The 13,356-nt window shown below is 41.1% G+C and overlaps 1 protein-coding gene across 3 annotated transcripts in view; it reads right to left on the reverse strand.

The window, feature by feature from the left end:
* TSPAN14 (tetraspanin 14) overlaps positions 1-13,356 on the reverse strand; it is a 48,371-nt gene that overhangs the window by 22,556 nt on the left and 12,459 nt on the right. For 2 of the 3 annotated variants that reach the window (XR_012663159.1, XM_075109708.1), the window contains exons 2-3: positions 11,941-12,038; positions 2,831-2,881 (exon numbers count right to left, since the gene is read on the reverse strand). Coding sequence is in view for 2 of the 3 variants with exons in the window: in XM_075109708.1 (XP_074965809.1) it covers positions 2,831-2,881; positions 11,941-12,021 (132 nt within the window). In the remaining variant the exon portion in view is untranslated. The remainder of the gene's footprint in view (positions 1-2,830; positions 2,882-11,940; positions 12,039-13,356) is intronic. The other variant, XM_075109709.1, reaches the window with a different exon arrangement.

Raw genomic sequence — 13,356 nt, forward strand, 5'->3', positions numbered from 1 at the left:
TTGTAAAGAGCGATAAGGTCTCCCCTCAGCCTCCTCTTCTCCAGACTAAACCACCCCAGCTCCCTCAGCCACTCCTCATAAGACTCATTCTCTAGACCCTTCACCAACTTTGTTGCCCTTTGGACACGCTCTAGCACCTCAATGTCCTCGTACTGAGAGGCCCAAAACTGAACACAGTACTCGAGGTGGGGCCTCACCAGTGCCAAGTACAGGGGCACCATCACCTCCCTGTTCCTGCTCACCACACTATTCTTGATACAAGCCAGGGTGCCATTGGCCTTCTTGGCCACCTCGGCACACTGCTGGCTCATGCTCAGCCGGCTGTCAGCCAACACCCCCAGGGCCTTTTCCTCCAGGCAGCTCTCCAGCCACTCCTCCCTTGCATGGGGTTGTTGTGACCCAAGTGCAGGACCCGGCACTTGGCCCTGTTGAATCTCATACCATTGGCTCTAGCCAAACGACCCAGCCTGTCCAGGTCCCTCTGTAGGGCCTTCCTGCCCTCCTGCAGATCGACACTTCCACACAGCTTGGTGCCATCTGCAAATTTACTGAGGGTGCACTCAATCCCCTCATCCTGATCATCAGTGAAGCTACTGAACAGGACCGGCCCCAACACTGAGCCCTGGGGAACACCACTCGTGACCAGCCGCCAACTGGCTGTGACTCCATTCACCACCACCCTCTGGGCTCAGCCGTCCAGCCAGTTTTTAACCCAGCGCAGAGTGCACTCGTCCAAGCCGTGAGCAGCCAGCTTCTCCAGGAGAATGCTGTGGGAGACAGCGTCAAAGGCCTTACTAAAGTCCAAGTAGGCAATGTCCACAGCCTTCCCCTCATCCACTACACGGGTCACCTTATCATAGAAGGAGACCAGGTTAGTGAGGCAGGACCTCCCTTTCATAAACACATGCTGGCTGAGCCCAGTCCCTGGCTGTCACACATGTGCCACGTAATAGCATTCAAGATGAACTGCTCCACGATATGTCAGCTAAAGAGACTGGATTTTACTCAAACAGGTAATGCAAATCAGGGTAGGTAACATTTTTACATATAGTATTTTCTACATTTTTCACAAACCAGCATTCTCATTTCTATATATTATCTGCTGTAACAGATGCACACTATTTATATCCAGAAAAAAAAAAAGCAGACTGCTGAGGAATCTATCTGAAGTGTGTAGTCCTAGTGGAAAAAGCAAAAGACAAGAAAAACCAGAGAAGTTAAAAAGGACCCAGTGTACTTCATGTTGCATTAATGGACAGGATGTTCGAAACTCTGACCACCTGTAGTTTATATTTGGGTTTAGCACTGCAGCACATCTTCTGGAATGTTTTTCTCCTACTTCCCATCTATTGTTCACCAAGATGTTTACAGATAAACAGATGCATATAAGCACTATGGCTGATGAATGGTGCTAGTATGAAAGACTGTCCACGTAGCACAGAACAACAGACATGGAAAATATGTGCAGATTTCATGAGCCATTCAGAAGTTCAAAACCACAGGAAAAGCTTTAAAGCACATATTTGCAAGATAGGACAGACAGCAGAGATAGTTCATGCAAAATTTAAGAAATAAAGGCAGAAAGAGTCTGTCTTTGCCTTTTAGTAACTTCAGTGTACCATAAAGTCCATTTGGCAAATAGAGGCAGTTGTGAGGAAGCAATTTCTAACCACGAAGATCCTATGTGCTTCTTTACAGAACAGAAGATAATGTCTGAACATGAGAGAATACAAATGCAACGCACGTTTACCACCCTCCCTAAGACGTTGGAAAGAAAATCCTTTTTAACAACAGAATAGGAGGTAAATGCATTTGTGTGTGGAGACAGGCTGCTTACTATACAGGAATGATACCACTAATCTAGTTCCGAGGACATGTGTACACACACAGGGTGCAGGGAGAAGGAGAATAAATACCTCAGTATTAAGATAATAAAACTTTCACTTCCAAGAAGTAGAGGAATCCCAGAACCTCTGAATGTGGGTAGCTGCTGCATATAAACACTCTAAGGAAATGTTACACTGTGATGGTAATTAAAGTGTTCCTACTCAGCAGCACAACTGAACGCCCTCCACTGTTAATTAAGATGCAGATCAGTGAGCCTGCTAGTAATTGTCACTTTTTCCTACGGCTTGCAGTCATATTAAAGCCATGCTTTTACAATCATAACAAGGGGGTGAACTATTCATTTCTATACCTATACCAGCTCTTCTGGTATAGGTACAGGAGAACTCTGTAGGTACATGCTTGCACAGACTTCCCCCGAGGAATTTGTTCAGCTGAAAGAAACCTTTGCCAAAATAAGCGTGTCATGCAGCTAGCTCATGTTCCCCAATTTTGTTCCTCTACATGTAGACACAATCACTTAAGCAACTCCATAGGGAGTAATGTGAAAGACAACAGATGGCCTTAAGATTGGAATAATACAGAAAGATGCTCCCAAAGAAACATGTTTTGGTTTGTATGTGGGTTTTTAATATAAAGACATATCTTTACATTCCTCCCAAATGCTTATTGTTTTTAATAAAAAGAGGTGGGTAGATAAGCATATTTTAGAAAACATGCTTTCAAGAGAACCAGTTCATAAAGAACATTGATAAAGATTAGATTCTCCCTAGAATCCTGCTCTTACGAGTTTGCAGAAAAGGCCTAAACATCCAGGGCCACAGCTTAACACCTGATCAGGGACAAGAATGAAACTCCAGCTAAACTCAGTTTAGACCATTTAAATACAGTCCTGAGCTCTCATGCTACATTGACTTTTGCTACTTCCTGAGGAAGCAGTTTTACTGGGGCAGGATCAGCAGGGGGCAGTCATTTCTACCCTTACCTTTTCACTCCATGCCCACAGACCAGCCGCAAGGAAGGCCACCCCAGCTAGCTAAAACAAAAAGAAAAAAATGAATTAGATATACTAACAAACACATTCTCAAACACTTAGCCAGTAACCCTGTTACTCAAGTAAAACAAATATTGTCTGTAATCTCAGACAATAGTAATGGGACATCCCTCCCCATAAGTCAATTTCTTGCAAAAAGGATTTAGAGGGCATTTATTCCATAGCATTCTTACTTTCTTAAAGTACTTTATAAAATAGATTTCCAGTTTTGATTTGTTCATTATTTGATTCTTCACCATTACTCAAGAAGCACCCAGTACTAAATTAACAATTCCACACAGTAGTGTGCAAGTGGGACTTATCCTTGTCCCCATGATTTGCTCTAAACCTTTTGCCTGCACACTAATGAAGATTTCAGAACGTTTATTGCATTTTGAGGTTATTCCTTATTTAGTCATTTTGTAGTACCACCCCCAGACAGTAGCCACATTGACTCTTCACATCTTCTCCATGTCAAGGCTCATTATATTAGCCTCTTCTCTAATTAGATAGTTTGTCTTCTGAATCCTTACCTCGTTTAAGCCCTTTTGAATTAAGCTGAAGTAATGGTCCATCCACTTACTTTCAATTAGTGAATCTAATTGACAACATACAAACCCTACACCAATTCATACGTTCCTAGAATAAATACTTCTGAATTATATTCATGCAAATGAAGCAGGAGATCCTTGTTCTAGTCTTTCATTCACTTGCTCTATTCTAGGGAAGTCTGTCTTTAATATCCAATTTCAATAATCAAACTAAAAGGACCTAAATGAGGGCAGCTCCCCCTCAGTACTTAAAATGGCATTCTACCCTGCTACATCCATGTAACCTTAAAAGAAAATGAGGTGCTGGAACATGTCCAAAGAAGGGCAAAGCTGGGGCAGGGTCTGGAGCACAAGTCTTATGAGGAGCAGCTGAGGGAACTGGGATTGTTTAGCCTGGAGGAGGCTGAGGGGAGACCTGATCCCTCTCTGCAACTGCCTGAAAGGAAGCTGTAGTGAGGGGGGGTTGGTCTCTTCTCCCAAGTAAGATGGGATAGAATGAGAGGAAACGGCCTCAAATTGTGCCAAGGGAGGTTTAGATTGGAGATTAGGAAGTATTTCTCTACCAAAAGGTTTGTCAAGCATTGGAACAGCCTACCCAGGGAAGCGGTTGGGTCACCATTCCTGGCGGTATTTGAAAGACAGCTAGACATGGTGTTTATGAACACGTTTTAATGGTGGGCTTGGCAGTGCTAGGTTTACGGTTGGACTCTATGATCTTAAAAGGTCTCTTCCAACCTAAGTGACTGATTCTATATAAAGAACTGAAGTTGCTTCCCTGCCCCCGCCAAGCCTTACACACATTGGTAAGTAAATCACAACCACTGAAAAAATGCCTTGAAAAGGTGGCCCCTTTCCTCCAGAAAATGCAGCACCTCCCATGAAGTAAACAGGCATTACAGGCAATTCCCCACAGCACAGGCAAGAAGCAAGAACAGGACCCTCTTACAGTCACACAAGAAAACGTATGCGTAGATTTTAAGTACCACTGGGTTCACTGCCTGCTGACCCTAAACTGCACTCAGGGCAAATTAAGCTGTTTTGGGTTTACTCTGCTGGGGGGAATGGGGGAAGGAAAGCCAAAAAGGCCTGCAAAAGTGTCATTCACATAATTCTGTAAAAATTACTCACATGATATTGGACACTTCTGTCCAGACATTAAATATATGCCATATTTTAGGCCTTAAGCACACAGATTAACCAACCAAATCCACTACTAACACACAGAAAGGGTTACAACTGGGCAAAGTGGTGCTAAGTTAGATTTCCAGATGTTGCTTAATAAGCAACAGCACAACTACTCATCTCAGCCTCTGAATAAGCATTTGAAGTCATTATTTGGATTAAGGCACAACTTCATTCTGTTTATATCCATGTGGTTTTTAATAGTATTTTTATTTACCCAGATTACCCTTAAATATTAACCCAGTGATTTTCAGATTAAAAAATAGGGGGGAAAAAAATCAATAAACAAACTTATATGTCATTAAGTTACACAGTGCATACCATTGATGCATCCTTCACACTCTCATTCCAAATGCTCCAGGAATGCTGGAAGACAGGTGAAGACCGCTGGTATAATTTGCAGTAATCAGGGTAAATTACACAGTAGAGACAGCTGGATCTTTGGGAGCTTCTTCTAAAGATATGAGGGGAAAAAGAAATGGGAAGACCCATCTTCCGCCCTGTATACAAACTAATGTTAGTGTTACACTAATACTGTGCTATTGAATATACAAACAGGGTGTCCTCTTCAGACTGGCTGCCTTTCATTATTATTACAACTCAATTAAGATGGTAATTGATTCTTAATTATAGACTCCTATAAGACTCTAGGATCATCAAGTCCAACCACCAACCTAACACCACCAGGCCTCCTAAACCACGCCTTAAAGGGCCACAGCTACATGTTTTTTAAATACCTCCAGGGGTGGTGACTCCACCACCTCTGGGCAGCCTGTCTGAAAGTAGATTTTTTTTTTTTTTACTAGGATGTTTCATTCTCACCTCTGAACAAACACTGCACATATTTTTGAAGCGTTCAGTTTCACAACACTACACTTTTTGCAAAGTTATTTCCACAAAATAAGAAATGAGATTTCTTTGCTTTAAATACCATGTGCAAGATATTTTTAAGTATCTCATTGAAAACTACTGTAAAACACACCACGGTGATAAAACCACCTCAGAAGGTGGCATGATTGAGCATATCCAATACAGAGTTCTACACAGAATTAGCATCAGGAAAATACCTTATCTCTACCACTCTTTCATAGAGGCATTGAAGTGACTGCTATAAGGCAGACCAGGGAATTGATCCAGCCTAAACTGAAAGAAGTTTTAACCTTCAACAGCTCACTGAACTAACTGGCCACATGAATGGGAGAGCAGGCAGCTGAGAAGCAGCAATGCTGAGTGTTTCCAGAGTGAGAGTAAGCAAGCCAGCTACTTCAAAAGAGACATTTTGAAATTCACCTTTCACCAGAATCTGGTTGACATGTAAGCAAGAACAAACTGGACTATGCAACTCACTTCTGTGCCTCAGTCATTTAAGCCATATAGTGCATGAAAGGTTAGATGGAAACATACACAAAGCAGCTCAACTGTACCCCTTCGAACAGGAAACTAGTAACCAGCATTTGGTCATTTCCTGCTTCAGAATTGAAAAAATCCACATTAACATACAGCATCAAGCTATAAGCTCTGCTCGGGAGAGATGCAATACTGACACCAACTCACCTGCACAAGTCCACTTCGCTTAAGCATTATTCGTTCCCAACCACACTTCGAATTCCTTTGACTGTGCTATTAGAATCACCCTACTAACTGAGAAAAATCTAATTTGTTTCTCAAATCTAAGTTGAAGCTAAACATAATTCTTGCAATACAACCCTTGGACACAAACTGATTTTGGGTCAGCCTGCCTCAAGGTCTGATTAGAAGCAATGGGAATGCATTCCTATTGCGCTCAGTTTTTCTAAGGACAAAATGTTACTGTCAGAGAACCTTTTTTCCACCCCTTGGAGAATCTTATTTTACACTGCAGCTCCACCCATGCTGCAGCAATCAGCAGCCTACAGCCCTTCCTTCCTACCCTTGTCTCTTTCCCAGACTTTTCCTCTCAGGGGCAGGAAACCACCTGGTGGTGGATTCTTTCCTCTTCCTGGTACAGCCTTGCTGTTTTAGATGTTCCTGAAAAACATACACTGCAACAGCCAAGACAATCTTATGCTACCTGGGTCTTCTCTTACTTTTCAAAAATCATCTCAGAACTCTTTTCTAGGGTTTAAGAGAATTTTTGCCCTTCTTCACATTCAGGGCAAAAATGCCACATCTCCTATAGCGTAAGTGAGAATTTTTTTTTCCTCTAAAAACCCTTAAGAGCAACACAAACCTACAGAGCATTAGAAGATAAATCAAGATGACAGCAGTTAAAAGCTATTTTACCCTCTCCTCTCAATTCATCTGAGAGACAGTGAGCTCACACGCAACCTAAAAGGCTTTGACAGAGCACACATGCAATCCTTCACTTCACTGAAATAGCCATGTCCTGGCTGAGGTACAATTCTTGAACTACCAAAAAAGATTCCTTCAACTGGAGACAACGCAGCAAGCACTAGAAACAAGTGACTGAGGCACCTCCTTTTATTCCCTGGGCCTTCCCAACTGCAGGCTGGAAGGCATAGAGCAGTGCTGCACCCCAAAACAGGGCACCCCTGCACTCCCCCTGGAGTCAGTTGTCCGCTCCCTGCCTCCTCCCTCCACTTTCACAGGAGGACTCCGTGAATTGCAAAATGACTCAGAACAGAAAGGTGCCAGAACCAAGCTCTTGTGTTACTGTAGTCTTTTAATTTCATTCTGACAAAGAACCTATTTGGAAAAAAAAAAAAAAAACAAACCACACTTTGAAACTCAAGAGGAGGTCCATCCTTGCTGTAACAGGGTAATTTCACTTAAACTTATGAGCACTCCCTGCAGGTCTATCTTAATGGCTGCAATACTGCCTCATCACTACTCATTAAAAACAAGTGTACTTGGAAAAGTTAAAACTTATTAGCGTGCTTAAAAAGCAAGACAAAAATAAATTAATCCCACATTAAAATCATGCATGGGAAGACAGAGCCTTCCTATGACATCCATTGTCTTTCCTACAAGGGAAAGCCAAACGCAAAGAATAGAGAAGTGATTTCGCAAACCAGTCATACACAACTCAAAGCCAGCAGAACAGAACCTTCTACTACCAAGATGCCCATCTCAAAAAAATTTCTTAAAGAATGAAGATTTACAGATTTCTGAAGGCTGATTAAACTATGAGCTTGCCATTATTAAAAGTCATAAGTCATTTGTCCTCTGAGTTCAATATTTTGTTCCACCCCAATCTATATGAACTGTATGTGAAACATGATGGGAACTGAAAAGTAACCACCCACTGAAAAGTTTAATACTCAGTAAACTACTCGCTAAGCCACCATATGATTTAATTTTAAAGTTTATACAGTCACTGATATTATCTTTAGGGCTATATCAGAGAAGTCAACATGCATCTTTAGTAACCATGACAGAACAAATGCAACTCTATGTGCAAATTACCCGCCTTGTGAATAAACGGTGTCATGAGTTGAGACACAGGTGAGGTACCGTCATACACCCAGCAACAGCTGAAATGGGCAAAAGGCTGTCTGCACACCTGTCTAAATACATACTGATACCTTTAACAAAAGCTAAAAGCTAGAATGTTGCACTGTGTTTTCTGTGATGGACAGGATGTGCTAAACTTACATCTGGCCAACACATCAGAATTGTTGCCTCAAACATGTGTACGTATATATATTCTTTTTGGATGAAATGGAATAGCACAGGAGTTATTAGTAATTAAGAATCACAGGAGTAACACCTGAGAATTTTACTAATGCTTGGGCCAGATAGGAGGGTATTAGCAATGAATGCACCATTGACAAGAACCTCCCAAAAGAATACAAATCAGTAGAACTTCAAGGACTAACAGTGGAAACATCCTGCTACAAAGAAGGGTGTGAAGATAAGGGAACACCACAAATCATTCAGCAGTGATAAAAGGGAACAGCTTGGCCCAGAAGGCACCAAACCACAGAAACTGGGGGAAGGTAATTCCAGCAGAGGGAGATTGCGACCACCCACTCAATTGAGGGGCAAAAGGACTACCATCCCCCACTCTTCTTGAGCATGCAGAGTGAATAATAAAAAAAAATATCACACTGTAGCTTTAAATATAACCAAAGAAGATACAGACCAATGGAAGAAGATACTCAGATCAATCATTATGTATGAGATATGTACACCTGAAAGCTAACACACCATGCCTATCTAAAATGAACTCTAGTAGGTATGCACACCAGGAGGAATTACTGCCTGTGCATCCAGCGCTGTAATAATGCCTGCTTTCTAAAATTCCAAAATTGAGTCTCAAAGAGTTCTTTTAACTGGCCTTTACAGTATCAGTCCCTCATAACCATTATATAGTGGCCACCCTCACAAAACAGGCTCCCACAAGCACCTGTCCTGCAAGCCAAGAAAAGCAAATCAAGATGAACATTCCTTCCTTAAATGCTGCTTTTTCAATTCATGGTTACATTTCCCTTCTGATTTTGTAGTCCTTCAGTTCTTTTAAGGCACAAAGTAAATTTACTTTGTTCAACACACAATGGATTTGTCCAATTAAAGAGATTGTTAGACTAGTCATCCCAGCCGGATATCATAGGCTCCTGAATCATTGTGTCAGCTAAATGATTCATGCATTGCCTATAGGGGTGTCTACACTCCCACTCAACATTTACATACCTTGTTCAACAACTAAAGGCACTGCACTCTCGGTGCTGCACTCTTATCAAAAGATCTGTAGTTACACGTAATTTACTACATCAGCCTGATAAAAACTTCTCAGCTGAAGCCTCAGACTGTTCATTGAACAAGCTACCAAGACTAATACCTGTTCAGAAAACTAATTCCTCCAGACAACAGATCAGCTGAAACACACAAGCTGTAGTTCAAATTCAATTTTTCTGCATCTCTTAAAAAAATGATCTTTAAGAAAAATCCTTGAATCTTCATCATTAACTTCAAGAGAATACAGTAAAAAAAATTGAAAAAAGTGAAACGTAATGACTCTGCAGGGAATAAGAAAATAGGAAAAGATTAATTCCTGTGAAAAAGCAGAGGCAAATTCTTGATAGTCTTCCCAGTCAAGACTAAAAAAGTTTTAGATTTTCAATGGTTGTTTACCCAAAGCCAGTAATAGACTCCACTTCATGAGACACCCACTAGAAAGAAACCAAAGGTCTAAAACAATCCTAATATATTAACAAGCATAAGAGACTGTCAGTTTCCCACATCTCCGCCACGCTATCTGCTCAAGAGCATCCACCCAGTTAAAGTGATTTCTCTGAAAACCAGAACAGCTCGACAAATATTACTTCTCTTTGCACCACACTCCACTACAGGTACATAGGAGTTGTACTACACAGAACAAAAATAACTACAGAGCTGGCAGCCTTTGAGCACGTCCTTTTTGACACATGAAGCCGTGATGGGAATCCTCAATCACTAGGGGAAAAAAACTCATCGCTAAAGAACATTTGCACTACAGCATTGTGGCCAAGTAACCCTTACTGGAAAAAAGTTTCCACACAAGCCACACACGTTTTCTGTCCTGTTATTCACACAAGGATAAATTCCCCTGTGGCTTAATGTTACAGTATCACATTAAAACATTGCACTAGTAAACAAGAGGTGGTGACAGTAGCAAAGTGTTCTGTGGTTTTCAACAGCAATACCCAGACATTGCAGTCCTGGTATTACCAGGCCTTCTAACATTTTTATTAGGCTGAAGACAGCAGAAAATTGATGAGCAAGAAGCTCACAAGACTCCCAGCTTTCCTCTTTGATTTCTGTCCCTACAGGTCTTGCTTTCAACAGAAAATTGGGTCAGATGACCTCCAGAATTTCTATCAAACCTAGACTTTTCTATGATTATAAATTAATTCAGAGTTCCGTCCATTCAAAAAAAAAAGCTTATTTTCTACCTTAAATACTGCAAAAGCAGCCCAGATATGCAGAAACACCAGCCTAGTTTACCAGAAGTTTGTGGGTTAATCAAGCAAAACACCAACTCATTATTGACAAGTACAAACAAGATTCTGTAGCCTGCAGTTTATGTTCAGACACTAGACCCCTTTTTTACTGACGTTAAATACAGATTTGGATAATGATTCTGTACATCTTAAATTTTATGTAGTAAAAAGTTGACATGGTTTAAGGAATCATGGTAAACAAATAGAATACAGTTTTCTCTAGCATGTCTACGGATCTCAGGTCAGGAGAATCCATTTTTACTCTTAACTTTAAAAAGTTATTTCAACCACATACCATACTTTCATTCTTACTATCTGATCCTTTCAGTTTCAAAAATAAATGTCTTTAGAAGCAGCTATCCATGGTAAGAAACATTTCAACCCTGAATCAGAATATTAACCCAAGCTGCTCACACGAGGCAAGTCACTGTCACTGCAGTTCTCCATGACTACCCATGCCTTTCCATGACTGCAGTTTCCATGACTTCGGGTGTGAACTCCTGACATTTGACCTGCAAGTGCCAAAAAGAATTACCAAGTTTATCTGAACTGCATCCTTACCTTCACCTCCCCCTCACAGACACCTCAACTCTTTCTACTGCATTGCTATGCACTAGCCTTTTGAATCACCTTCTTCCAAAGTAGTTTTGTGCTTCAGTGATCTTGGCCACCATACACATCTAAAAACCACACACCTGTTTTTGCACCCTTTTTGCATTCACAACACTAAACAAACATTATAAGCAGGCTAATCCCTAGCAAAGTATTTCAAGACAGTATCAATTTTGCTGCCCACAGAGTATGACATTTAAGATCTTGACTATGTTGCAATGCCAGCTGTTGCCACATCTCTGGAGCAGTTCCTTTAATCTCTTCTGCAGAGTGTATTTACAGCTAAGTCACCACAACAGAGAGATCAAAGACAACCTGAAAGGAGATATTATAAGAGGCTTCTCTTAACAGGGGGGCAACTTAACATACCACTTAAGTGCACTTAATGTAGCTTTAACCTTTGCCCAAAACACAACCAGCATTTCAAGGCCTTTGACAGAGGCCATTTCAGCAACAGTAGAGACTATTTTCTTTTGACAAATCCTTTAAGCAGATCTTTCCTTTCTCCATTAAAAAACACAACAAGAAAGCTAGTTTTATCTGCTTCACTCAGATGGCAAGATAGGAGGAAATGGAAAGGAGGGGAAAGATTGTGAGGAATCATTATCCATACCACTTTCAGTAATAATTTCTCACATGGGATATGCTTCTTCAATTCTAAAACACTCAGGACCCAGCAATTATCAGCTTCCTGCTTTCAGGTAAATATTTCAGCCTCTTCTCTTGAAGAAATATGCGGGAAGTTAAAAAACTGAGGTATGCCTCAGCTATTTCAGTCTCTGCATTTTGTACTCACCCAGAAGACAATATTGTAGCTGAAGAGCAGGTATTTGTACCAACAGCTGACTTCTGCAGTAGAATATCGGTAATAGTGCATCTTCTATAGCACAGCGTCTGCACAGAAGAGAAAGGATGAGAATAATTAGGCAGTGAAATATTAAGAAAAGGATTTTTTTTCCAGATGTCTTTTGCTGTGTTGAGAGATGACTGTAGTAACCTGCACCACATGCCAAAAAGTCAGCTCAGAAACTTCTGCTGACCCTAAACTCCCTCTAAGTATTTGTTGCTTAATAAACCTTTCTTCTTTAAGCACCCTTATGTGGTAACAGGGAAGGACACCCAAAAATGAAACTAGCTATATAGTTAGCCTAGTAAGATCTGCATCAGCAAGTTGACATTTACCTGCTTTCTCTCTCCTTCAAAACCATTTTACTTGCACAGATGGCTGTGTGGATTTATGCAGAAGTCTAAACACACACCCTGCTGATTGCACATCCAGTAACCCAGCTAGCAAGACATTAGAAGTGGTTACCTGGAAAACCTCAGTGTCTACAGGTTGCTAAATACAACAAGGAGCTGCATTCTGTCTTTTCCACACTTTAAGGTTTCTTTACCAAATCAGTATCCCATAAGATGTTTTATTCTCAAGAACAAATGCCCCACCGTTAGAGAGGCGACCTGCTCTGCAGAGTTCAGTTTTTTTGCTTCCTTACATACACTAGAGATAAGGTTCAACTGCAACTGTTGCTCAAATATTTCAGAGAGCTACAGCTTTTCAGAGCATCATAACTAAACCACCTCTGCAGAAATACCACATATAGGAAAAAACAGAGGACAAGCTGTTAAATCAAGAGCTGAAGCAGGGAAGACAAAGTGCTCACACAGCCCTCACATTCTAGAGAACTGACCACAGGAGTGCTGCCTGTGACAGACAAGAAGCAGTTCCACATTTCAACCCTCCATTTGCTTGAAGTAAATGTTTTCCTCCCATAAGATATCAGTGAAAGGCTTGCAACAGGGAAGCAAGCACAGAGAATTTTCAAACACCTCGTAACTAAAAGACTTGAAGGACTATACTGACCTGGACATTCACAGACAGCATGCAAAAACCAAGCCTACCCGGCAAAGTCTGAAACCAAGCACCATGGAACAGAGGACTGAAGATCACCACCACATCCACAGCTGTGAGAAGGGAAAATAGGTTTGGTGGGGGGGTGGAGGGGTTGGTTTACTTTTCGGCTGTGTTTTTTTTTTTTTTTAACAAAGCAATCTGCACCTGGGTGTAAAAAACAATCCCACTGAAAGAGGGAACAGAACTGAATACCTGTCAGCTTTGAGACTCCTGTTCAATATAATAAACAGCTTGCATTAGCTTTTAAGTGAAATACATTATTTTCTGGGACAGCTATTGAGTGCTACCATCAGTGTCTTA

Source organism: Phalacrocorax aristotelis, chromosome 14 (genome assembly GCF_949628215.1).
Source record: "Phalacrocorax aristotelis chromosome 14, bGulAri2.1, whole genome shotgun sequence".
Classification (NCBI taxonomy): Eukaryota; Metazoa; Chordata; class Aves; order Suliformes; family Phalacrocoracidae; genus Phalacrocorax; species Phalacrocorax aristotelis.